Source organism: Rhipicephalus microplus, chromosome X, assembly GCF_043290135.1.
Source record: "Rhipicephalus microplus isolate Deutch F79 chromosome X, USDA_Rmic, whole genome shotgun sequence".
Classification (NCBI taxonomy): Eukaryota; Metazoa; Arthropoda; class Arachnida; order Ixodida; family Ixodidae; genus Rhipicephalus; species Rhipicephalus microplus.
The window spans coordinates 339,278,112-339,305,541 of record NC_134710.1 but is presented as its reverse complement, the minus strand read 5'-3'; the positions used below and the strand labels follow the sequence as shown (position 1 = coordinate 339,305,541).

The following is a 27,430-nucleotide window of genomic DNA, read 5'->3' as shown; positions in this document are numbered from 1 at the left end:
TACTAAGCTCCTTGGTGCAAACAGTGTTTATATTGAAAGCTATAAGTGCCATTTCGTTTCCCCAAAACACTTCTCAAAAGTAGAATCAACTTTATTTAGCTAAAAGTTTCCATTCTGGCGCGTCGTGGTGGCTCAACAGTGCAAGTGACTCTTTCGGCCAAGAAAACAAAGACCAATTATTTTTACAGTTCGTGAATTCACCCCATAATAACATTGAGGCAGCTGGTAGGAGTGCTTTTGGAGAGAGGAAACCACCACATTCCCACCAGTTGTGGCCTTGGGTAGCTACTTCACTTGGACAAAAATGATGAAAAACACTCCTCAAGAAGACTTCAAAGTTTGGGCATCAACACAGTTCCCATACAGCTGTCTATTAGCCTGCTTGAGAAATATTGAGTTTACTGGTGGGCAAAGACTGTACACTATGTGAGGTGATGCTCCAGTGCACTGCATGTATGTCTTGCTGCTGGCCTCAACTGCGATGTTGCTCAGCACATATGTGTAAAATAACAACTAATACTATGCCACTGCAAAGTAATTATGTGTCATTTGCATGAAACAGGGACCACAATAAAAGAACATAACAACATTTGCCTTCACAAAGTTCAATAAATGTAAATAAATTTCCACAGAGTTTTCACAGTTCATCTGTGGATAGTAATATTGGTTGTAAACACCTTCTTACTTCCACTAACAAACCATTTTAAGATGCCAGATTCATTATTAGAGTATACCAGCACTTTTGTAGGGCTAAACAATTGCACAGGCACCTAGAAAAACACAAGTGAATGCATGCTATAGCTACATATAAAAATAAATACTTTTATTTCTAGTCTGAGTAGAGCTACATAGATGATAAGTCACTTGCATTACATTATGAACAAACCTATCCGAGCAAAGTATACATTTAAAAAGTTACACTTACACAGTAGATAAGTAGACTGTTGAAGGACGAATAGGCAGTAAGACAATACCCAAGCACTAAAATCTACTGTTAAAATATACTAGGAGTAGTGATGATCCTCTTCCTTCCAAATAAAATAATTCACATAGATTCACTTCCCAGAGCTTATACACTCATGGCATCACTGGTGCTATACAAATGAGTGTACACTGAAGGATTACATCGACAAAGTACATGATTACTGCATCCATGGCTTTACTTCTTGTACTACAAAGAATGCAAACACAGTTACCATTGGCGACCATAGATTCTGTGATTCCTGGCATGTAAATGTAGAGGCACGCAGGCACTTAACACACATGTTAAAAACTTCAGCTCAAAAATATTTGCCCACTAACACTACAGTAGCCTTTAAATTAGTGTCATAGTTTGGTATTTTCCATGCAAAATTTAAATAATTTCGAATGCAAGCAAATGAACTGCTGAATAATGCACTGCTAAGAAGTTAAGCAGCAGCTGCTCCTGACATCACAATGTGCTCCTTCTGCTGTTGTAAACTTTGAGCAGGAGAACAGTCACTGGCAGTCCCTTTATACTTGTTGGTCTTCTGTGCTCTGTTCTTGATACACTGTTCATGACCGTGGAGCACCGAACCCCTTGTTACTGCTGGAACTTAGAAAAATACAGATCATTGTTACAACCATGCTACATGCAAGAGTGTATAGTTGTCAATTATGTGCTCATATTTACAGATATTGTATTTTCAGAAGCCAATGACAAGCCTCAACACACACACACAAACAGTGAACACTGAAAATATATTTAATATGATACAAGAGCAAAGCTACAATGTTATAGATGAAGACATGAAACTTCTGACAGGCATAAAAAGCCAATAGAGTTTCTTCTATTTCGACTTTACACTAGGTGCGAGAAGTAGACCACAAATAAGTTCACTAAGAAACTAAACTTAGACTGCATTACAACACAACAGCCAATGTTCATAATTTTAAGGCTGTCTAACATAACCAGCTCACCATACCGCATATAGGAGCAAATGGGCAGTCTAGAAGACACAAAGAACTTGTGGATTATGAGTGTGCTTGTTGCTGACATCTATTATTCTAAATGAAGGAAACCTTTCAAAATTGTACTTCATCAGGGGAAATAATCATACGCAACAAACACAACGGGCTCCTACAGGTGCCACCAACACTCACCATTACTGTTGATACCAGTGTCTTGCCGGATGGATATGCTGCGTCCTGCACAGAACACCAAAGGAGTGCTCAATGACTTGGATTGCGTGTGTGCTAGCTTCATCGCTCTGCTGCTGAAATAGGCTAGCCACAGACAAAGAAATGAGAAGCCATGGCTTTGAAACACACTGAACTTCACCTTTAGAGATCAACAATGCATACTTAGGTCAAGTACAATTTGTAGAAATATATATACCACTATGCAATCGTGGTGAACATTTTCGGCTGAAACACAAGCAACAGCACTGAGAGAGAAAAAGCTACATTAGGTAAAAGATGCAGTTACTGGCCGTATGTCATCTGAGGCTTCTTCAATAGGTTTTTCTCCTTGCAAGTTGTGAACAGCCAGGCAATTTTCACCCACTTGCTATTTCCTTCCAGAGCACTTGATCCACAGAGGGAGTATCAAAGTATTTGTGCTCATTTGAAAGCACAAGCTTTTGAGTCTCAGATTATTGGAGTTTCATTCATAAGCTGCAGGCTTTCAGCTTTCAACATTCTCAATTATCTTGCAATTTAGTTCTATAAATGTTGAATAAGAATTATGTGTGAGAATATTACAGGTATCCACTGAAAGCAACCATGCTTGGGTTTTCAATTTGTGCACAGTAAGTGGTGTTCACGTAATCGTATGTATTAAAGAAAAACTAACCTTGCAGCCAGCCGTTAGGCAGTTTTGTGCCCTCGAAGCTCCCAAGCAGATTGCAGTCCTTCCAGATGAGGCTGCCATGCATGCTTCCACGCCACATCCGCTGAATGATAACAGTCCCGGCAGTGACATAGGCTTGCACAGTTAGGGAGAACGTGTCCTTCCTATTTTTGTACAGGTGCTCCAAGTAATGATGAGGATTGATGTGCCAGAATGTGCAACTGATGCATCACAGGACCTTAACAAACCAATCTCTGCGATCTGTGAAGAGCCAAAAACGAGATATTTAATTAAAAACAATCATTAAAAGCACTCACTTCTAATACTTATTTGAGGAAGCTATCACTTCGTTAAAGTGACCAAAATCTGCTATATTCACTTTGAAATAAACTGAAGCCTCATGTAAAATTTACGTACCGCAATATATATGTCCTACTGAAGTATAGTACTAGCACAGTGGTAATCATCTATAGAACTAATTTTCCAAAATAACATAAATTTTTAAGTGCAACCTGGCTTCTGAAAAATAAATTCACATTAACTTTCCAACTATCAAACGTGGTCAATCGACAGGCCCAACCTCATAATCAAACAAGAGCTCACTTGTATGAAATCACAAAAAAACTTTTTATGTATTTGCTCCAATTATATATGTATGTATATAACAGTAGTAGTATATTTTTCATGCTTCAACTTACCATACAGAAACGTTACATCTGATGGGCTTAAAAACTTGCACACGTTATAGAACTGCGTGAATTATAGTACTGGTGAAATTTAGTTCTGCAAGGTGAACTCACCGATGGCAGCATTTAGTAGCCGTCGGTGTCATGAGGAACCAAGTACGGCCAACAGGCAAAGGGCATCTGCAGACTGGAAGCTGCCAATGACAGCAATGAAGGGCTGGCCAGGCGTGCACGTCCATTGATAAAGTGTAAGAACTGGCCATGACCGGCTGTTGTCAAGGCTCTAGTGCCGTGAAAAACGATGGCCAGACGAACTCGGAAACCTGTAGTTAGGCGATATTGGCCTACAACTTCATCCAAAGCAAGGCACCGGTGAAATCTTTGCTTTTTCTGGGGGCCGAAGGGAAGCATGACGTTCACGGGCTCTCGCTGCCACATAGAACTCTCAAGTTGTTACCGAAGAACAGTCTAGGCGCGCTTCCAAAGTAACACGATCCACAACAGAATGTAGCATCTCGCAGTTTTGGTTGATCACATCACAGCGCTAGGACTATGGTTATCACAAAAAGGAGAAGTGACGACTTAATAAACAAAAGCGCCAAGCTGCCCCACAACGACTTCGCCGGGCAAAACAGTTATCAACGCTGTCTTTCAATTTTCGGTCACACGAGCACAGCTTGTTCACAAGTCTTGGAACGTCAACACAGCACCACTGTTCACAACGAACATCGTTTCACTCCCGAACAGTACATTGCTCTCAAGTAAATAGAAGCGTACGGGCTAACTAGTGGTGAAGCAAGAACCGAGCGCGTAGTTCATACGTTTCCGTACGTACTTGGGGTCACTCAAGTAACGTGTCAAAACGCTGTCAATCCGAAATGTCGCACAGCACCCAACTGAGAGACTGGAAAGTCAAACGAACGAACTGTTACCGGCACACAAACACACATTGCAGGCTTCTCGAGTGCTAGTTGCCGTCGATACATCGACGCCGATCCCCGCTTGATAACCACACCGACGCACAGGCTTCGCTGCGCTTCACCGTACACCATTGCACTGCCACAGCTTTCCGCACTGCTCACACGCACTGAAAGAGCTGCTGTAATCACGAGACATCCGGTCAAACGCTGAAGTAACTCATGCGAGAAGCATTTGCTGAAAGTCGCACCGACCGATATGCTGTTTACGACGCCATGTTGTTTTCGACAACTGCACCGCACGTAAGAGAGCTCTTAGAAAGTACTTGCACTATTTTCACGGCGTGAAAAAAATTTCTCTTATGTGCGAGGGGGGTGATATGACGAACAGGACAGGCGTGCCAGAGGAAAGAAGTGTTTTGGCAACGTCACGGAGTGAGCTGATGTAGAGGGTATTGCTTCACAACCAATCACAAGCTGTGCCTGTCGGCCAAGCCGTCGTCTGCTCGCGTTTGTCGTCTGCTTCGATCAGAGCATGCGACAGGGGATTCGCCTTCGCAACGCTATTATTCTCAGGTCAAGTGGCCGCTGCGTCGCGCAAAATACATGTCAGTGGCTCACTCTACCTTTGGATGATATTCGTGCGCCAAGTTAAATGGCTGGTAATTGACGCAGGGATGAATTCAGCCAAGGTTTGCTCCAAAATCGTGAGGGTTTGCATATTTTCGGTGTCATACAAAGTTACTAGGGTCATTTTATTCCGATTGCTTGCCATATTATCATGGTCCATATCGGTGTCTGAACAGTGAGGGTGACGATGCATGATTTGTTTGTAGTTCCATGCGTAATCACGCGCACCCCTAATAGGCTTTGGTTTACAAAGTACGCTTTGTTCCAGATCGTCCCAAAGTGTATCGACAGCTGTATTTCAGAGATCGCAACCATCGGACAGTTAGAGCCAATGAAAGTACACTAGAGCACAAACTTTATGAACCACTCACTGAAAACTTCCTCTCATTTTTATTTCCAATAGCGTGCAAAGAATGTGCTACCATTAACCTCTTTGGTGGTAATTTCCACCAATGAGGCAAGGATCTCGAGTCGCACTTTTAATTGGATGAGATGGGGCGCAACACAACAACATAACAAATAAGGTTGATCCTATGTCATGTCGCGTTCGAATGCACCGACCATTCACGTATCACATTGGTTTTCATCCAACCACAAATCTTTACATGCGTAGTTTTATGCCATTGACGCCCAATAGAATTCTTCAATTACTGCGACTTCGAACTTATTGGACGGTGGTGGTTGTCAACACCATCCACTGCGTACAAGAGAAACAACACGCGAAGCTCAAAGCGCCGAAAGAAATAAAAACGCACCAGCAGTCATCAGGCAGCCCTTAATGGGCGTGAATTAACTCAAAACCAGCCAGGGCACCAAAGTATACCGCTGCGGCAGCAGTTTCTAAGTAGCCACATTGTTCCTAAGAGTGGTCCGGACCACTCTTGGGATTTTCTCTCAGCCATGCTGTTTTTACGCACAATTTCGCTTCGTGAATCCACTTACGAGCACTTTTCAGTGACGTAAGCAAATATAGCAACTGCATCACCATCGCTGACATGTTCCCGGGCAGTCACAGCGCGCTTTATTTGCAGTGGCCGATGTGACAACTATGGCCTCTTACGACGTTTTTTCGTTTCGTGAATCGACTTACGCAACAAAATTTCTCTTGCGCAAAAATGTTTTCGTAAGTGAGTTTTGTGAATCCGGGCCCATGTTCTTTAGTTCTACACTTAAAAAAAACAAGCTTCGCGAATCTCAAGAACGAAAAATATCCGAAGCAGATCCGTAGCCTATCCTTCCAGTCATTCCCATTAGTGTTAGAAGCGCCGCTGAAGGCGTGCGCATAGACTAGCTCCACATTCCCCTCTAAGTATCACGTACGAAACTTTACGCCTTCGCCTAATAATGTGGCCGCTATTGTACGTACAGTGCCCATTTTTATAAAAGAGGACACGGGAGCTCGTCGCCTGCGCACTCCGGTGGCGGCTCGCAGCGCCTTCTAACGGGAGCGAGAGCAAGCACAGCCTCCTTCCGTCATTTCTCGGTGAGCGAAACAAGCAGTCTATAGTGATACGGAACCAGCGGCACACTGACACCCCCTCCCTCATCAAGATAACTGCCAGCATTCTCGCGTAGTCGCTTTCAAGGGGGAGGGGGTGGCAATCCTGCCACTGGTTCCATATCATCAATAACTGCTTGTTTCGCTCGCCGAGAGGTGACGCAAAAATAGGGTGTGCTTGCTCTCATACCCACTTGAGGGGCTACCAGTAATGCCACCGGAGCACGCAGGGCAAGCGCTCCCATGTCCCCTTTCATAAAAATTGACAGTGTACAAGGACCAAACCACTGGCTCTTCTTTTCAAGTCAAAATTAGCTTTGAAAACTGCACCAACTTTGGTACGTTTTCCAGCTTAAAAATTGAGTTTTGCAAGGTACAAGTAGCAGAAAAGTATGACGCAAAAATACGCATTATTTAGTTTTATGAACACTTTTTACACCGACGTACAAATGTAGAATTGTAACTGTGATCTGCTATATTAACACACCTAAGTACGCATCCCTGTGGAAAGAACCTTACAGGCTCCTTCACAAATAGTAAACGCACCAAAGTACACACTTGGACATTCTGAGGGCACTGTGTAGGTATGGATATTGCGCTGTACCTAGCCAATTTATCCCAATTTTCTTTGCACCTATATCAGTTTTCAAGGCTAGTTTGCGAAATTATTCTTTAGCTCTTTCTACCGATTTAACATTATTAGTGCACGCGAAAATAACCTAAATAAGGTTGTACGCATACATTAAAATAATGAAAGAAAACATCAATGAACGTTTTATGCTTTTTGTATTGCTCTCGTACACTTTCGTTCACTCTGTTTCCTCAAGGGGAGGAGTACTTCTACGGTTGAGTCGCTTTGGCTGTCTTTTTTTTCAGCTAGGTTTATTGAAAGTGGTTGCTCTCGCACCAGAAGGGGCTAAGCTACATCATTTCGTCCAGGAATACTACGACAAAGTAAGATGTGCCTAAGCGGGAGGCAGCAGAACAAGAGTCTCCACCGGCCTCCTATTTCTCGACAGGTTCCAACCTTGAGAGTGGACGACGGTTTTCTCAGGAATCTATTCAAGATGCAGAAATTCTCCACTGAAAGACATCTGGACCTTGCGATTGGTTCCGACAACAAGGCTTACGCGTGGGTCTCATTCAATGTTTACTTCATTAACTGCTTATTGTTTAGCTCATTCGTACCTTTTTGTGGCGACGAACTCGCTCAGTGACCCTCGTTAGTGCTTTGGGCCAGAATACATGCGATGTTGCTTTCTGTATAATGCACATATGAATTACGCAAGGTAGGACGCTATCAAAAATCGTGAGCCACAATAAGAAGTTATTCTCAATGGATTACTCATTTCAGGTGGCCAATATCATCTCTAAGAAAAAGGTGTTTGCTCAATATGCAAGCCAACGTGTTATGTGAGTACCCTTGGAACAATCTTGCAAAAGAAGGATTATTCACTGAGGGTTTTATATGCATATTCCACGCTCTAAATCTATTAGCGGGAATTCAAGTCTTACAGCTAGAGTTGAAATATTAACTACAGTAACAAGTCTAATATGTTGATCTGTTTAACCTTATCGCAAAAGAAGGCTGACAAGTCGAGCAAGATGAAAGGTATGCTAAGACGATAAACAATAGTTGCACTCTCAACGTGCCGGCAGACCACTTGTGTCTTAAACGACTCACCCTAACAATTGCCCAAAAGCGCGTTGTAATAACAAAGCGTGTCCGCTTGCATTCACAGAGACCAAGCATTTGGAGTAAAAGAAAAGATTTGGTTAGTTTAAAATCTATTTATTAGGGAGGAAAAATGACCTGCGTGTGGTTTGCTTTTTTTTTTTACTGTCACGTTCTTTTTTTTTTGGTAAAATGTGTTATTTTTTCAAAAGTGAACTTATTCGACAGAGGTGTGTCTGGCTGGGTGAAAATTCGCACGCATAGAATAAATTTTCCAGCCGCTTACAGCCCAATTTAAAGTTGACATTTTTAAAACCATAAAGTGGCCCGACGTTTCTGGACCAATTCGGTCCCTCCTACAGGGGTGGCTTTTCGGCCAGCTCAGCGTTACGGCCAACCTTGCCTTCAGCATATCTTTAAAAAACATAACGTTTATTACATTCGAATATTCAATTTGTGACATTCAGTGTTTGAATAACCGGGCCAATTTGTACTAGCAGGTTCTTCAAAATTCAGATCAAGGGGGGGGGGGGGGCGTTTTACTGAAAAAAAAGTAATGAATAAAGGTTTTTTTTTCAAAACATTTAATATAGCCCCCCCCCCCCCCCGAAAAAAAATTCTGGCTATGTGCGTACTATAGTGACGCAATGTACGTTTACGTAACCCTAATAAGGGGCGTGTCAGCATGTTGCGCCGAAGCCTAGCCCTCAGAAGTAAGTGCTACAGCGTGCATGAAAGCGCTGAACACAATTTGGTCACACATCACGCAAAAATAGGGTGTGCTTGCTCTCATACCCACTTGAGGGGCTACCAGTACTGCCGCCGGACTACGCAGGCCAAGTGCTCTCATGTCCCCTTTCATAAAAATTGACAGTGTACAAGGACCAAACCATTGGCTAGAGTTTCGCCTACTCTCTCTGTAATATGTGCATATACTATGACGTATCAGGCTGCGGTTCTCTTTTCAACTAAACTTACTGGCGTCAAGTTACTACGAATTAGGCTGATTGATAATCGATTGATTGATATGTAGGGTTTAACGTCCGAAAACCACCATATCATTATGAGAGACGACGTATAGTGGAGGGCTCCGAAAACTACGCATTAAGCTTAACATGTATACAGCTGAAGGGCGCAAAGGTTATGCATCGTTTTTATTTAACATTATTCACTTTATGCCTGTGCATCATCAACTATTTCACAGGTATAAGAAGGCAGTGCGGTCCCTTTATGGTGGCAGTCAATATTAAGGAGCAAAGGTCTTCCTCGATTCTTGAGGTAGTTCGCCGCGGTGGTGTAGAGGCGATAGCTATGGGGCATGGCTGCTGATAAAAAACAGCTGGTTTGATTCCGGCCGCTGCAGTCACGTTTAGATGGAGGTGGATTTTTAGAGGCCTGTGATGTGTGCGATATCTATGCACTATAAAGAACACCGCATGGGGAAATTTCCGGAGTCCTCTACTACAGTTCGAATCTTGGTTAATATACGTAAAACCATGAATACTCTTAAAGTGAAACCTCGTTAAATTGCACTCGATTCTTGTTCGTCGAGTATCGCTGAGTAATCAATTAGTTGTTTTCGATGTTAGAGCTGCATGAACTTAATTTACGAAATCACCTGCTACAAATGTTTAGTATCACCTAATTCGCGATAACGAGACGACAGGTTCTTTTTAGTTCTGCCCGTGCATTGCTGTGCGTGACGTTCGTTCATTCTAGCACCCACCCGCTAATTTCTACTCTGGTAAATTCAAGAATTCTATGGTCACCTTCGACTTCTAATGAACAAGCTTTTACTGTAATACGACTCAATTCTTGAGGTAAACGAGCATTTTACGCGAGAGTGTAAAAAAGTGTAAACAGAGACGAAAGCCAAAACACATTAGCGCCACGTGTTGAGCTGTGTTTTGTACGTCTTTCGTCGCTGTCTTGAGTTTTTCTTTTTTTAAGTTTGCACAAAATCTCGCCCATTGTCAAGGTTTCCTTAAAAAATTTTGTTATCGGGCATTTTGAACGTGTACTGAACATCCTGAATCGAAAACAGCCAAGAATGAGGAACGGGGCACTTACCAACGACATTTACAGAATTGTAATTCATGTTCGTCACTGAAGCCTTGAATGATCAAAACACAAAGCTTGTTTTACAGCAGCGAAGTAAAATCTAACATTTTGTGGTTTTTATTTGCGCACCGGAACCAGAATATTATTAATAGGCGCTCCCTATTGGGGCAGACCCAGATTGATTTCACTCATCAAAGCTTTGCCAAGTACACGCATTCATGTACACGGATATTCTTGCATTTCACCATCACCCAAATGCGGCTGCCGAGTTGCACTAAAAACTGCGGGAAATTCTACGGCAAAAAAAAAAATATTTGCCATCAAAGAAAGGCGTGGGCACGCAGTTTTTTTCAAAATAGACGGTTTTCAAGCAATCCAGAACCACCGCCGGGCAGGCGACGCGCTATGGGAAAAGTCGGTACGTTTCAATCAATCAATCAATGTTTCTTTATTAGCATCAGAAGTGTACATTGTGAGTAAGTATGCAGGAGGAGGTCCCAAGGTAGTAAACCACAGGCGGGACCTCCTATGTCATTACAACGAAAAAGCTAAAATATGAATAACGAAAGAGCAAGTCACGGAACATTTCGAACTTTTTTTTCGAACGGGTTCTGTGCACCTGCCGTTTTTCGCCTCGCGCTGCCCGTTTGCGATGGGGAACCAAACGAAAAAGAAAACGCGTCCCCGCTTGTTGACTAATATAACATCCTAAATACCATAGGGAGCGCCGTCTCAAGTTTGCGTAGCGCCGTTCACCGCGCTAGCGGAGAGAGGACAAAGCTCCGGTTGCTCGGACGGGCAGCGCTTTCTGGGTTTTGCCATTGCGCGCACGGGAAACATGTTCCTTGGAGCGCTTATCTCGCATTTCGCACGCTATGGGCAGTACTGCTTCGTCAATCTGGAAAGCAGGCACGCACTACTGCTGCATTGTTAGCTGCTCCAAAAGTTTAAACATGACGAAGACCTAAAAACTGCCCGTCAAGTTCTACCATTTCATGTGCAAGCAGTGCGAGAAGCAAAGAGTTGATTATGGAAGTTTGCCAATACTCCGCGGTATCATTTAAAATTTTTTGTCGTGCACAGTACTACAAATTATGAATTAACTGAAAGAAACGCGATGGCCAGACTCATATTAAAATAAAGCGTGTTTGTAAACTGAAACTATAGCAAATAGACAACAGCTGTACGTTTCGTGATTGGGCTCTGGCTTTCCGAGACAACCATTCGTAGTGCGAAAGCGGCGGAGCTTGCTAGCCTAATACACTTGAAATACTGCGATATGAGTGCTTCAAGCGTTTTATTCAGCTGATGGCTGTAGACTTCTCGTCGCCACTCAGTGAAAACAGATTTGTGCTGCGGGTTCGCGCTGAGCATTTATACGGGTCTTGCAAGCAACACCCACCAATCAGTTAGCATTAAGAGGTGTTGTAGTGCTAGGATCGAAATCATGAGTTCGAATCCCGCATACGCCAGCTGCATTTCCACGGGAGCGAAACGCAGTAACAGTGCGCTCAGATTTTGGTGCAAGAATGACAGACAGGGTGTGCGTTGCATTGTTTAAGCGTATGATGGTATGGCGCTTAATGTAAGCAGAAGTGACGCTCGGTGTGTGTGTGCCCTCTGCCAGTTGTCGTTCCGCCGTATACACTTCAAATAAATTTAGGTGCACGTTAAAAAAAAAGAAAACTTCAGGTGGCCGGAATCAATCTGGAGTCTCAATCCACGGCGTGCCTCCTAATGATACGATAGTTTTGCCACGTAAAATATTATGTGCTTGCATGCGCCCGAACGGCGGGTGATAAACAGCTGCCGCTATCAAAGCGAGCTGAAAAAAAACCAAAGCAAATATAAAATTTTCGATGGTTTCGCGAAATTAGACGTGGTTATCAGAGGCTAATCTCGTCGTAACTAAAAACATACCCGATCCGTAGGTATTGTGTAATATGACAGTGACCAAGCGAGCTGTCAAAACAACCTAATCGCCATTCGAATCAGTGAACACGCTGCGTGATAAGGCGTGTATATTATCCTAAATGAAGTATGTGCTGCACGAAACGTTCATGGTCGAAGTGGGCATAAAAACTGATTGATTGATTGATTTGTGGGGTTTAACGTCCCAAAACCACCATATGATTATGAGAGACGCCGTAGTGGAGGGCTCCGGAAAGTTTGACCATCTGGTGTTCTTTAACGTGCGCCCAAATCTGAGCACACGGGCCTACAACATTTCCGCCTCCATCGGAAATGCACCCGCCGCAGCCGGGAATCGAACCCGCGACCTGCGGGTCAGCAGCCGAGTACCTTAGCCACTAGACCACCGCGGCAGGGCGTGGGCATAAAAACTGTTTTTTGTGCACGTCATTACACTTTCAAAGAGCTGCAAAAACTAAATAGTGTCATTCAACTTACGATACGACCTTGTTAACATCCGACGAAAACCTGGACAAAAGTTAAATTCTTATGAAAGTGAACGCAGCGCATTAAAATGGTGCCTGGGACTGAACAAGGCAAACGTAAGTTCAATCTCTTCACACTGACCTCCTACTAAATTGAAAGCCGCGTGACGAACTTGGCATTCAAGCAATAGAAATCTGATCACTATATGCAAATTCACGTGAAAGCGTGATGGCACTTGCCGACAGCTCCGAGAACACACAAATGCCGCAGTGAATGCGCGTTTTTTCGGTAACATACATATAAAATTCGTGCGGTCACCTCACTTTTAATTTCATAGAAAGGCAGCTGTTCACGATTGACATTCACATAACACTCGCTCAAAGACATCGTGTTTGACTTGCTTGGTCTCGCAAAGGTTGTCAATGAATCGCTCTTGGTTCTGATAAGATTCACCTCAAGAAAACGTTTTTATATTCTTTGTAAACGTGCGGAGCAAGTCGCAGGTGACGCTGCACGCGGAGGGCGACCAGATAACAGCACGTGCAGAGCACATCAACGTGCTGAGATAGCGCAGGCAGAAGAGGGGAGCAGGGCACCAAGCGACCGGCTTTTGCAAGAAAGGCGGCGAAACGCGTGCGGCGCAGCGCCCTCTGGCCGAGGTTGGAAGGCGCATACATGTCTGAACGCACTTGCATGTATATCTACGCACGAAATGCGAAAGGAACGATGCAGTCAGTGTGGTACTACCGTGCAGATATATGCCGGCGAATTGTAGCCGTTAAAGGGCCACCCACCAGGCTCCCAAAATACAAAGAAAGAGCGCATCCTCTTTCCTAATATTTCTCGTCCTTCTCGGTGCACTACTGTGACGTAGACAGTAGTTCTCGTGACGTCTACAGGGTACATGCTCTCGATTAACTGATATATGTGAAGTATCACATGGAATTTGTCTCCTGCCCCGCTTTGCAGCCGCCCACCCGTTCTTTTTTGTCTCGTATGAATATCGTGCACAATCAACCGATCAAACTTCATTTTTTGTGTGTTTACAACTGCGCAAGCGGCGATAACAGCGTGAAGTTAAGAAGCATGAAATCCTGATAGGCTTCAGCGCTTAGTGCTGATATTGTTCACGAGCATTCAAGAATCAAGTGGCGAGGAGGATGCATCGTGTGTATGAAGGAGAGGATAAAATCACCCCCTCATTTTGAAACGTGGTGTGGTGAGTGGCTCTTTAAGCGGCATGCCAATCCGTACCTATACATGTAGGTAATACATTATCTTTAGCAATTCAAACTGTAATGCCGAATTAATAATTATACAACGATCACTTGACATTGAATGGGAAGTCTGGTGCATTTTAGACCATATAAAGTAATGCTATTTTTCAATGGTGGTGACAGTCATACAAAATCTAAAGTGGTTCATTTTGCGCAAGCACTTGTCAATTAACCTACTTAAACAATGAATGACGAGTCAAAACAGAAACTGAAACAGCTGCTGACCCGCAGGGCGCGGGTTCGAATCCCGGCTGCGGCGGCTGCATTTCCGATGGAGGCGGAAATGTTGTAGGCCCGTGTGCTCAGATTTGGGTGCACGTTAAAGAACCCCAGGTGGTCTAAATTTCCGGAGCCCTCCACTACGGCGTCTCTCATAAACATATAGTGGTTTTGGGTCGTTAAACCCCACATATCAATCAATCAATCAATCAATTATCAGAAACTGAAACAAGGAGCTGCTCCGTCATCCATGGTGGGTATGAAGGACGTCACGAGAATCCGTCGCCGATGACGCCCCGAGATCCGATACACCCAATGCCACATAAGCAAACATTTTCAGGCCTCTAACGTGCACCACCGTGACGTCACTCGTTTTGTCCGAGCGTGCGCGTGTACGGGAGGCTGTGCATTCATTGCCACCAACGTCTCCCGTTAAAAGAGAAAGCGTTCGCGGAGAGTTTTACACGATGAATATCTTCATTCTGCTTTTTGCGACAAAAACGCGCTTGTTTAAGTAATATATTACGACTGAAAGCGCTTAGAGATTCATCTGCGAGGCAGTTCTTGCAGGAAAAAGTCTACTTCACCGTGGTGGTCTAGTGGCTGCTCACCCGCAGGTCACGGGATCAAATCCCGGCTTCAGCGGCTGCATTTTCGACGGAGGCGAAAATGCTGAGGCCGATGTGCTCAGATTTGAGTGCACGTTAAAGAACCCCAGGAGGTCTAAATTTCCGGAGTCTTTCACTACGGCGTCTCATAATCAAGTGGCGGTTTTTGGGACGCTAAACCCCACATATTAATCAATCAAGGAGCGGCGTTTGTCTTTTGCTATGGCCGATCTCGCAGAGGTGCGAAGTCGCTCCTATAACTTATGGCCTGGGAAAAGCGCTAGTACTGGGTCTATATTAAACCATTGTTGGAACTCCGGGTCCTGCCAGTCTCGTTTTCGATAGCTGGCCCCATCGCAGGATCCATCGTCCAACAATTCAGTGAGAAGAAGCGCCCGAACGGACGACAGAGATTTATTTACATGTGGAGAAGTGATCAACTGCTCCAAAGAGAGAAGAGAGAGAGATACAAAACGTCTTCGGAATTTTATAGCGCCGCGTTGCCGACACTGGGAGCACTGTCCGCATCGTCAGCCAATACGGTGGCTCCGGCACCTCGGCCACGAGAGAGGGGGAAACATACCTCACAACACATGGAGTGGCACAACCTAACACGATGTCCATATATGGTCACGGCGCCCTAAAATATGCCCAAACATGGTCACGAACGCACAGCAGATTCCGGAATTCCGCCGGCGAGAGGGAGGAGCCTGAATGGGGAGGTGGGGGTCGACGGCACAGTCGGTCAAGAACCGGTTCTCCCCGCAACTTCTCTTGCTTGGTTCTCTAGGGCCGGTCGTAACAGTCTCTTGCGCGGGGGGGTAAAGATCTCGATGGGCTGAGGTTTGCAGCCACTGTCCGGAGAGATCAGCGCCGGCAGTCGGTTTGGTGACGACCGTCTTTGATGAAGTAGAGGGCACCACCTGCTTCATTGTGGGCTCAACAGACATCACATACGCACATGAAAACACAACTACTCAGCCGGTGAGCGCCGGACAATTCCGCCAAACTCCACCAGGCAATTTTCCCCTTTAACTGATATTAAAGGAAATACACAATTTATTCAAAATGTTACTCACACGTTAAGGTGACAAAAAACAATATTACTGGAAGCACACCGAACCCGAAACCCTGGATAGCCGTGTCTTCAACGTTTTCAAACAAGTACACCTAAAAGAGTAAAAGAAACAATCACTAGCTCTTGTCTAGGTCAGTAAAAAAATGCCAGAGTTCTCTCTCGAGACATCCTCCCGCGTCAGGGGCATCGACTTAAGCCATCGGCGTTGCCATGGAGTACACCCTTTTCGTAGCGTATTTCAAACATATATTGTTGCAAAACGAGGCTCCAACGCAGCAGGCGGCCCTTCTTAGAGGACATGGTCTGTAGCCAGGTGAGAGGACAGTGGTCCACTTCCACAATGAACTTGCTTCCGGCAATATAACAAGGCAGTTTCTGGACTGCCCAAACCAAGCACGCACATTCCTTTTCGCTAGCGCTGTAAACCTGCTCGCGAAGGGTGAGTTTCCGGCTAACATAGAGGACGGGATGCTCTTGATCCCCCTCATCCCTTTGACTAAGAACTGCCCCCATGCCTCTATCACTAGCGTCGCATTGGACTATGAAAGGCCTCGAGTAGTCCGGTGAACTAAGCAAAGGTTGGCTCGACAAGGCCGCTTTCAAAACGCGGAAAGCCTTTGTTTTCTCCTCATCCCAGTCGACCATTTGGGGCTCGGTCTTGCGCAACGCGTCAGTAAGAGTGCTGGCAATGTCGGAATATCTAGGGATGTACTTACGATAGTAACCAGCTATTCCAAGAAAAGCCCGAATATCGGCTTTCGTTCGGGGCTGGGGAAGGTCTCGGATAGCTGCCACTTTCATTCCAGAGGGACGGCGATGCCCTCGACCGATAACATGCCCGAGATAGAGTACCTCTGCTTGTGCTAGCTGACACTTGGGCGCCTTTACCGTTAAACCTGCTTCGCGTAGGCGTGTCAGTACTGCTCTCAAATGCGCCAAGTGTTCTGGCCAGGACGCAGAAAACACGGCGACATCGTTCAAGTAAGGCAATGCGAAGTCCTCTTGACCCCGCAAAACCTTATCCATTAAGTTTGAAAAACAGTAAGGCGCGTTCTTTAGGCCGAAACTCAACACTTTAGGGCGGAATGTCCCCAATGGTGAAATAAATGCAGCATACCGGCTCGACCTCTCGGTGAGCGGCACCTGCCAGTAACCTCTCACTAGGTCTAGCGTTGAGATAAATTACCCTCTCGACGCGTTCCTCAATGTGGGGAATTGGGTATGTCTAATCCTTGGTGATGAGGTTTAACTTACGATAGTCTACGCAAGGACGCGGATCTTTGCCGGGTACCTCCACAAGAATTAACGGGGAAGTGTAATCATTTTCACATGGCTCAATCACGCCCAATTCCAGCATTCTGTTAACCTCTGCTTTTATTAGCTTAAGCCGGCGAGGTGACACCGGATACGTCTTAGATCTTACCGGTTCCGACGAGGTAAGCTCTATGTCTTGAGTGAGGACGGATGTCCGGCCTGGCTCACTTACAAATCTGTCCTGAAACTTGGTCAAAAGACCACGCAATTTCTGCTTCTGCTTCATTGTCAGCTGTGACTTTGATACTAAATTCTCAACTCTTTTCTCGATCGGGACTTCGTCCGATTCGGGAGCTAATTCAGGAATTTCTGCCGGAACCTCTTCCGGAACATTTAAAGTCATGTTCACGATGGCTTTCCTCTCTTTATAGGGTTTGAGCAAGTTGCTATGATACACCTGGTGTACATTACGACTTCCTGGTAATTTTACCACATAGTTGGTGTCAGACAATTTTCGAGTAATTTCGGCCGGGCCGACCCATTGCACTTCAAGCTTATTCTTTTGGGAGGGCCTCAACAACATGACCCTGCCTCCTACAGCAAAGTGTCGCGCTTTAGCTGGTCGATCGTAGTAAAGCTTAGCCTTCTGCTGTGCTTTGTTCATCGCACTCTCGGTCAGTTCTTGGGCTTTTGTTAGACGATCCAATAAGGTGAGGACATAGTCCACTACTACAGAATCATGACCTTGACCTTCCCACGACTCTCTCAGCATACGAAGAGGAGACCGCAGTCTGCGGCCATAAACATGTTCCGCTGGCGTAAACCCTGTTGTCTCATGTGGTGCTGTTCTTAGTGCAAACATCGTTGCAGGTAAGCACATTTCCCAGTCAGTTTTTCGTTCAAAACACAAGGCTCTTAACACTCGCTTCATCACGGAGTGAAGCTTCTCTATCGAGTTCGACTGCGGATGGTAGACTGAACTATGCAATAATTTCACGCCACACCGCTCTAGAAAGGTTGTCGTTAAGGCACTCGTGAAAATGGTGCCCTGGTCTGATTGTATCTCGGCAGGAAAGCCTACCCGGGCAAACACGGACAGAAGTGCGTTCACTACTTCCACGGAACTTAGCTCTTTTAGCGGGACCGCCTCTGGAAATTTAGTAGCTGGGCAGATTAAGGTCAGGATGTGACGGTAGCCTGAAGTTGTCTTGGGCAAAGGACCTACTGTGTCAATTACCAACCGACGACAGGGCTCCGTGATTACGGGTACCAGCTTCATTGGAAATTTCGCCTTATCTCCCGGCTTACCCACTCGCTGACACACATCGCAAGATTTTACAAACCTCTCTACATCTTTAAAGCATCCAGGCCAGTAGTATTCCTGTAAAAGACGATTTTTCGTCTTCTTTATGCCTAAGTGGCCTGACCATGATCCTCCATGCACCAAACTAAGAAAATCCTGACGATACGCCTGAGGTAAGACTACCTGGTCAAACTCTACTCCTCGCCTATCTAGATATTTTCGATAGAGTATGCCACTCCTCTCTTGGAATCTCACATTTCGTTTGGCGATTCCCTCTTTCGAACTGTCTTGGAATTGCTTAAGCGTCGGGTCTCCCTTTTGTTCGGTTATTAATGAAGCGGGGCTCACCTGCAGCAGCCGACTGAAATTATCTGAAGTTGGCATGACACACAACTCTTTTGTATTTCCTAGTACCTGGAATGTGTCACCCTCTGTGCTATCCTCTGTACTACCAGGAATCGGCTTGGGAGCAACGGCATTTCTATTTGCTCGGTCAACGAGGCGTAATTGACCCCTTCCAATTCGGGAGGAGGAATGGTTGCCTCCGCGACTACGGTTTCTGCAGCCTGTTCTCGCACAAGTCCATTTGTTACCGTGGTGTCCAACTCGCAACCAGGCCCGTTGTCGATTTGAGGCTTGTTTGCCTCAGTGAATGTTGCTCTCGCAGCCAGCGCACGTGCCTTCGATCTAGTCAGTGCCTGCACTATGCCTTCTCCCAACGTTAGACCTTTCTCCTTCAGCATTTGATCTGACTTATTTGAAAATAAGTAAGGATACTGAGGGGGTAGATATGGCGATACCACGGCTTCCGTTTCCAACGTACCAAATGCGCCTTTAAGGACAACTTTAGCTATGAGAAGGCACTGACTGTTTGCTTCTACGGCTTGTCTAATTCAGGCACAGTCTCCTGAATACTGTCCAGACTGAACAAAAGACGGATGAACTACGTCCATAGTGGCTGCGGAGTCTCTAAGAACCCGACACTGCTTGCCGTTCACGGTAAGGTCGTACATATAGGGCTCTAACAACTTCATGTTCTCGTCGGCTTCATTTACAGATAAAAAGGCCACCTTTTCTTTCGGGCAGTGTTTCGCGAAGTGCCCTGTTTCGTGGCAATTGAAACAAACAGCCGGTTTTCTCGCCTCAAATTTCTTTTTGCTTGCCTCTGCCGACGCCCCATGGTTAGATGAATTGTTTTTCTCACCCTTTTGTGCGAGACTTGTCGGTAGTTTTCTAAACGGCGCCTTATTCGGTAGTAAAATTTTTCCCTTTTAGGCTCGCTGTTTGCCCCGAGGGCGCGGCGCGTAACGAATTCTTCAGCGAGCTCTGCGGCTTTTGTTACGGTGTTCACGTCCGGTCTATCCTGCACCCAGAACCTCACCTTTTCTGGTAACCTTTGATAGAATTGTTCCAGACCGATACACTCGAGCACCTTGTCACGATTCCCATACGCCTTTGCCTCTTTGAGCCACTCCCCCATGTTGGCCATTAACTTGTAAGCAAACTTCGGGTATGAATCATTGTTCTTTTTTACGGCGTTGCCAAATTTTTGTCTCAAACCTTCCGCTGACAACCTGTATTTCTTGAGAAGGCTCGACTTTACCTCACTGTACTCTTCAGCCTCCTCTTTCGTGAGGCGCGCGATTACTTCTGAGGCCTCCCCTGGAAGTAGGGACAACAAGCGTTGAGGCCATGTATCCTGGCTGAAATCTTGCCTTTCACAAGTTATCTCAAAGTTGACGAGAAACAGCCCCATGTCCTCCCCTAGCTTGTACGATTTCATTAGGTCCGTCATTTTGAACCTGACCCGCTCTGCGGTACCGGATGCCTCGCTGCCTCCTGCTCTACTATTATGGCTAATCTCTAGCGCGAGGCGCTTCATTTCAAGCTCGTGCTTTCGCATCTTATCTGCCTCGGCTTCTGCCGCTTTCCTTTCGGCCTCCGCCGCCTTTTCTTCGGCTTCGGCCGCCTTTCTTTCGGCCTCTGCCGCTTGCCTCTCCTGAATCTCCTCGACACATTCTGACAGCTCGTCATCCTGCGCCCCCAATGCGAGAATCGCCTCTATCAGCTCTGGCTTTCTTTGAGAGTCCGACACCTCCAGATTCAACTCCCTTGCAAGTAGCAACAACATGGACTTTCGCATGGATTTCAGATTCATGGCTGCCTCCAGTACCGCTGTCTCTGTTCCACAAAGATTCCTGTCCTGTAACTAATTAACCTTGACGGCAACGACAGCTCTAGGTTCCTGCCTTGCCTCAAGTTTTCCGTTAACTTAGTCTACAAATAAAGCGTCAAAAAAGCTCTTATACGGAATCCTGCCCTGCCACTGTTAACCTTGACGCCACTGACAGAAAGAGCTTAACCAAGCTATCACACAATTTCTGCCTGACGCAAGTTACCTGTTAACCCAATGACCAAGACAGCCCCTCTCTACCAGCTTTTACTTAACACATAGAGTAAATAACTGGTAAAATTTAACAGAGAAAGCCGGCACTCACCCAGTTCGCAGTCATGTCTCCGGCGTCGTGCCTCTCAGAAGTGCCGTTCGATTCTCTTTGGAAGTCGATGAGCTCGTGTCATCCTTCTCCTGTCGTCCCGTTGTTGAACTTCGGGCTCACTCCGTCCAGTGGTCGCTTTCGGGGTTATCGGCATCCCGTCGCTGCCATCCAGTTGTTGGGACTCCGGGTCCCGCCGGTCTCGTTTTCGGTAGCTGGCCCCGTCGCAGGATCCATCGTCCAACAATCTAGCGAGAAGAAGCGCCCTAACGGACGACAGAGATTTATTTACATGTGGAGAAGTGATCAACTGATCCAAAGAGAGAAGAGGGAGAGATACAAAACGTCTTCGGCATTTTATAGCGCCGCGTTGCCGACACTGGGCGCACTGTCCGCATCGTCAGCCAATACGGTGGCTCCGGCACCTCGGCCACGAGAGAGGGGGAAACACACCTCACAACACATGGAGTGGCACAACCTAACACGATGTCCATATATGATCACGGCGCCCTAAAATATGCCCAAACATGGTCATGAACGCACAGCAGATTCCGGAATTCCCCCGGCGAGAGGGAGGAGCCTGAATGGGGAGGGGGGGGGGGGGTCGACGGCACAGTCGGTCAAGAACCGGTTCTCCCCGCAACTTCTCTTGCTTGGTTCCCTAGGGCCGGTCGTAACACCGTGTATACCCCTTCAGCACTTATACTTAGTGGTCGGCTCTTGAATCGGTATATTTGGTAGTGGTTGTTAAATATTCTAGCTTGATGTAGAGCTCACACACCTGAAAATCGTTTAAGAAGTAGCTTTACCGTAACTGTCTACACGCATCTAAATTTCAAGGAAACATATTAGGCCAAGGTGCTGGCAAGACTGGCGCGAAATTATAATACCGCAACGAAGTGTTTGTAACACCAGCAACAAAATACTTTCAACCAAACTTATGCGCTAACAATGCGACGTCATTCCTTCCATTTTTCTCAACAAAGTGAACACACGTATTGCAAGAATTCCACGGCGCTTATCGCCGATCGCAAAATGTTAACCGACCGTGAAGGAAGACGTCTGTTCTGAAACCGTTCTGCCACGCGCGTTTAATACTTTAATTGCGGGGCTTACGCTAACAAGTCAAGAACACACGATACCTTTAATTTAGAGCAAGAATAGAACATGTTGGTCAAGGTGCCGTTGGAACGACTTAGAAATATGTAGTACGGACAAACGTACCTTCGGGTCACAAAGGAAATGGATGTCGACGTCCGCTTGAGAAACGACACGCTCCCATTTTGTTGTTCGGTTGTCCTTAGGAAACGAGAACACTCGCAACTTCGTAGCCTTTGCCGCCACAATTTGCCACGCAGCATCGCCCAACCGTTCCTATTTTCAGCATTACAAGGGCGCTATACAGGATTGGCCAAATTTTGCGAAACTCGGGATATTTCCTAGTTCTGGCGACACCCCTTTATGAACGAGCCAACAGTACGAGAAAGTCAAATCCACCCCTCAACGCGCTGCGTTTCATTGGTTATGATGTAACCAGTCATCGCGTCAAGAACGGTCGACTAATTTGGGCCGGGGTTTTCAAACCAGAGGCATCTTCTTTAATTTGTTTGTCATTCCACTGAGTGTCAAGTGCACCTTGTCATGACTGGGGACTGGCAGTGCAAAAGACGCCCAACTGACCTCTCTAAAGCGGTGTTCGTCGATGAGAACGCTGTCTGCGTCCCTTAAGAGCACGGTAATACTCCCAAGTTCACTGCAAGGAACGCGCTCTGGCGGTGGCAGCAACCGCACCGCAAGGGCTCGCGATGCGCTATTCTAAAACTCCCTAATAGCGCACTGTGAGCCCTTGTTGTGCGGTTGCTGCCACTGCGCATGCGTCGTTACGCGAGGCACCGTTCGCCTTCGTGGTCCACCCGCAGAACATTCGAAATAGCGTGCGGCAATCGCGGCCCATGAGGCCTGCGATGTGCTGTGTGTAGCTTCCGTGCATGTGGGCTTGCGGTCGGGGCGAAAGTCCTTAGACCTTTCTCCAAGGGGAGCAAACGCTATTCTAAAACTCCTATGGCACCCACAACTAAAGCAACGCCCGCAACACCTGCGAACGCTCTTCTAAACCTCCCTGTGTCTTGTATTTACTTTCAGCGCGCTCACGACATATTCAATCACATCCGCGTTGCCTACAAGATGCCAGCGCTCCTGGTGACCACCTGTCCTAGCAATTATCCTTAATACTTTACTTGGTAGAAGCGAAACGAGCAGCATGAGAAAGCGGCTTGTGCAGCCTTGCTGCCTTCCAGAGTGGAAATTTTTATGTTGCAGGTGTAACGAAAGAACCTATGCGAAAGAGGAGATACGCCCACGAACACGCCTTTGGAGGCGCGTGTTGAGTTGGCAAAAAAAAAACCGCACGACTATCACCCTGACGTTGCCGCACTGCTAAAATGGGGATTGAAAGGCGGTGCTGACGTGCTCGCACGCGGTGTTTCTTTGATAACCACCGCAGATGTCCCACATGCGTTTGCAACGCCACACGCGATCGTGCAGCCGTTTTTATCAACGCTGCTGCCCCGCACTCTCTTCATGCCACGGCCACCGCAAGTGAGCTCGGAGCAAACTCGGCTGCCCGAGAAGCTCGGGCCATCCAGCATTGCACCCCAGATCGCGAATAACCAGTGCACAAAGCGCATCACATACCCGCGCTTCACACACAGACACAGAAAACCATGGCTTTTTCGAGTCGCCAACAAGCACACTAGCACCCCACGACAGCAAGCGTAGGCACGTCTTTGCAGCGGAACACACCGGTTCAAACGGAGTGAGGTCAGAGCCCGCTGCAGAAGCAGTGCGCAGGCCTAAAATTATTTAGGTGGCATTGCTATATACACCCCGCTACGGCTGGCCTGGCCGTAAACATAGCTTACGCACCTCTTCTAAAGTGCAGAAATCAAGTTGACGATTGTCATCCGACGCAGAATTAAGCTGTTACACTCGTCTGATTTTACCAGTGGGAAAATCAGCGATGATTGCAGCTACTATCTGAGCGTGGAAGTATCAATGTTTGATTTCGACCCGCCGGCGCGTGAATACTCTGACTTGCCCCAAATCGACTTTCTCGTTGCTACATATGGTAAGACCAGACGTCAACGACGACTAATATGACGTATGCAGCTGACAAAGCTGAACTGCGCTCGCGTTTCTTCGCCTCGTAGAAGAAAGACCATGCTGCATGCGCGCTGCATCAAACGCGGGGTTTTCGGAAAAGAGTATGGCCATTATGTCACTAACACAGGGTGGCCCGCGTTTACAAGTGTGTTTGTATAACCTGCTACCGCTATTAAAATTTGTTTTCTAAGAAAAATAAATACCGATCGTATAACTTGCCACATATCACCACGGTATCGATGAGAACACATGTTAAAGTCCAAGTGGCTGAGGTACTCGGATGCTGACCCGCGCGTCGCGGGATCATATCATGGCGGCAGCGGCAGCATTTTCGATGGAGGCGAAAATGCTGAGGCCCGTGTGCTCAGATTTGGGTGCACGTTAAAGAACCCCAGCTGGTCACAGTTTCGGAAGCCCTCCACGACGCCTTCTCTCATAAACATATGGTGATTTTGGGACATTAAACCCCACATATCAATCAATCATTAAGAAGTCAACAGTGCAGTGGAAAGTTAAAGCGTGAGGTCCAGGCACTCGTCTCGGCGGCTGCTCCGGCGTACACGCTATTCCCGTGAGCGCTTGCGCACCCATTGGTGGCTCTGGTGTGCTTGAAAAAGGTCAATTCTGGACTTCTTGTTGATACATAGGCGTGTTACGTATACCATTTCAGTGACGCAATGACATTGCTTTTTAGCACTATAAACCACTGACACTGCCAATACCTTTTATGAGGCATAAGGGATCACAATCGTTTTCCTGACGGGGCAGACGCTTAATTTGGAACAATACATGCAGCAACCACAAACTAACAAATACTTACCTTTTTGCTTCACCGTGAACGCAGATATTCCAGCGATTCATAGCACACTGGTAAATCCGTCAACGAGGACAGTCAGGTGAGTAACTGAAACTTAAACAGTTTTCGCAGTCAAACACAGAAGCCTTTAGCTTGTGCAGGGTTCAGAAAACCTAATAGTGCCCACTACATACTGCTTGTTAAGATTTGGGTGATTTCAGCTTCGTTGCCAAAGCTGAGACGTCGCTACAACGCGTGTAGTCGATTGTCCTTCCCGCAATTGTTATTTACGGAAGCCTTTTCGGGTCTACTTACGTTGCACGGAAAGGCATTGCAGCATTAGCACGCAAATACTTAACTAAATGCCTACCAAAGCCTTTCATGTGTTTAGTTTAGAAGTTAAATGCTTAAAACATTACTGTCCTAAGCGCAGTGCGTTTCAGTGCGCATCTGCGTTTTCTCCATCGCAAATAACAGACCCTGTATACCCATGACCAAACCCTAATCAGTTTGCTATCACTTTAGTTGCTCCAAATCGCCAGGGCTCGTATTCAAAAATAAGGTCTTACGCTTCAACATTTTTCAAATGTTAGTCTAACCTCATCCAGATCCTGAACTTATCAGCAGAACCGGTCGCCCAGAGACAAAACTCTTGCGATAGAAGAAGCTTTTCAAACACTTTCCCCCAGCGTTTAAATAAGAATCAATTCAAAGTTACGGTATAATTAACAAGAACGACAAAAGGCTCGAATACTTAGCTACACAGTGAACTGTTCAGTGCTTAATAATTTCCGTAATAGTAGAAAATAATGTATGCTATAGTTTTTTTTAGAGAAGTGAGAGATCTTGCTTCTCCTGCAGAAGCTTTAAAGCTTTTGGCAAATATAGTGAGAGTATCGATCAGTAATAAAACGGGAATCAACTGAAATTAAACACCTTGTTCTCCCAAAAAACGTCATTTAATATTAAATCAAGAAAACACGAAGATTTTTTTGTTTTTGATTTACTATGCCATGAAATATGACTTCACAATGCGAAAAAAATTGAATCTCAAGCATCGAGAAGGCATTCGTTACTATAATTGAGCGTGCCTGTGCGTTAGCTATCCTGTAAGCGTGACGTTTTAAGAAATAACATTCCATTTGCTGGCTTAGACTTTCCTATTATTTATTTCGCCGCCCTGTTTCAGGTTTCTCGAGATGCCCGTGCTCGCATACTACGTTCTGCACGCACTACTACCAATGTTTTTCCACGCCGGCAAGTATTGTCATTGTCATCGAAGTTTTCTGAGTTGAGAAATTCCAAGAAAAAGCAAGCTCGCATCACTAAAGCGCGCAGCATTGCTCCTTTGAAACCATTCTCAAGTACCAGTTAAGAGAACGTATAGACTTGGTCCAGCACTGGTAGTTACGTCATAAATTTAACCATGTCGTTCCCCCTTGCGTGGTGCAACTCGAAACCCAACACTCGTATACCAGCGTGTGTTCTTTTGTACGCCGGGCGTTACACAGCCACTAATTTTTTTCACATTTTATCCTAAAGGGCACCAGCAGCGATAGCAGCCAGCCTACCTTAATGCGCTGTCTGTTTCCCTCTTCTCGGTTCATTCAGGGTCCGTGTATGACGAAAACGGTGCTTACGACGAGTGGTGGCGCTTCGAAAACGAGGAGGGCTTTGCGCGGGCGGAGCGTTGCCTTGTTCGGCAGTTTCTTGAGTCGACGAAGTCATATGCCTCGAAAGTTGGTATCATTTAAATTATTTGTTTGCTGACGCATTCGTCTAAATAAAAGACGAATTTTTTAAAAGAGAATTGACATTTCAGGCACTTAGGCTACACTACTTTTTTTTTTCTCTAGGAAGAAGCTAAATCATTGGGTGCACGTGTGATGAACCAAAATTTCATACTGGCACCGTCATTCGAGGTAAGTATTAATATAGCCGCAACTCCATTCACTTCCTAAACTGTTTACAGTTGATACCCACGCAATATAAATTTTCAGGTAAGATGTAAATTATCTTTCTAAAAAGAATAACAATAGCCCCGCTTGCGGCCATGAGAGTCCCTGTTTCTATAGCTTAGCTTTCATGTTCCCCCCGACACTACCTAGTGATATTGCTGGGCAACCTCCCTCGGAACACGTAGATATATACCTGATGGATGTGTGTCTTCTTTTTTTTTTGCTGTTGCTGTGCACGCAGTTTCAATCTTTCAGAGTATGTCAGGCCAAACAATAGAAAATCGCATTAGTCCGTAAGAAAAAAGAAGCAAATAAAACCACTTCGTGAGCACTAATCATAGGTAAACAAGTCAATTCTGAGACGCAGCAAATTTGACACGCAATGCCTCTGAGGGAAGACGTGCTGCTGCTTATTAATGAGAGCAGTCATTTGTGAGTACCATGCAGATGTTAACGCAGTGTACGTTTCTCCTGTTCACTGCAAAATTTAAAAAATAAAAAAGTTTAATAAAATGAAGCCATCCAGTCAGTACTACAGCGACGCCGTTCAACTAATATCTGTACTAAGCACAACACAAGTATTTGAATTAATGCTCTATCACTC

At 45.8% G+C, this 27,430-nt stretch overlaps 1 protein-coding gene across 1 annotated transcript in view; it reads left to right on the top strand.

The window, feature by feature from the left end:
- Window positions 1-27,430, top strand: part of LOC119162035 (uncharacterized) — a 97,669-nt gene that overhangs the window by 57,602 nt on the left and 12,637 nt on the right. Inside the window, exons 10-16 of the mRNA XM_075876704.1 lie at window positions 7,420-7,497; window positions 7,563-7,675; window positions 7,898-7,956; window positions 24,917-24,968; window positions 26,058-26,125; window positions 26,480-26,607; window positions 26,725-26,790. Coding sequence (XP_075732819.1) covers window positions 7,420-7,497; window positions 7,563-7,675; window positions 7,898-7,956; window positions 24,917-24,968; window positions 26,058-26,125; window positions 26,480-26,607; window positions 26,725-26,790 — 564 coding nt within the window. The remainder of the gene's footprint in view (window positions 1-7,419; window positions 7,498-7,562; window positions 7,676-7,897; window positions 7,957-24,916; window positions 24,969-26,057; window positions 26,126-26,479; window positions 26,608-26,724; window positions 26,791-27,430) is intronic.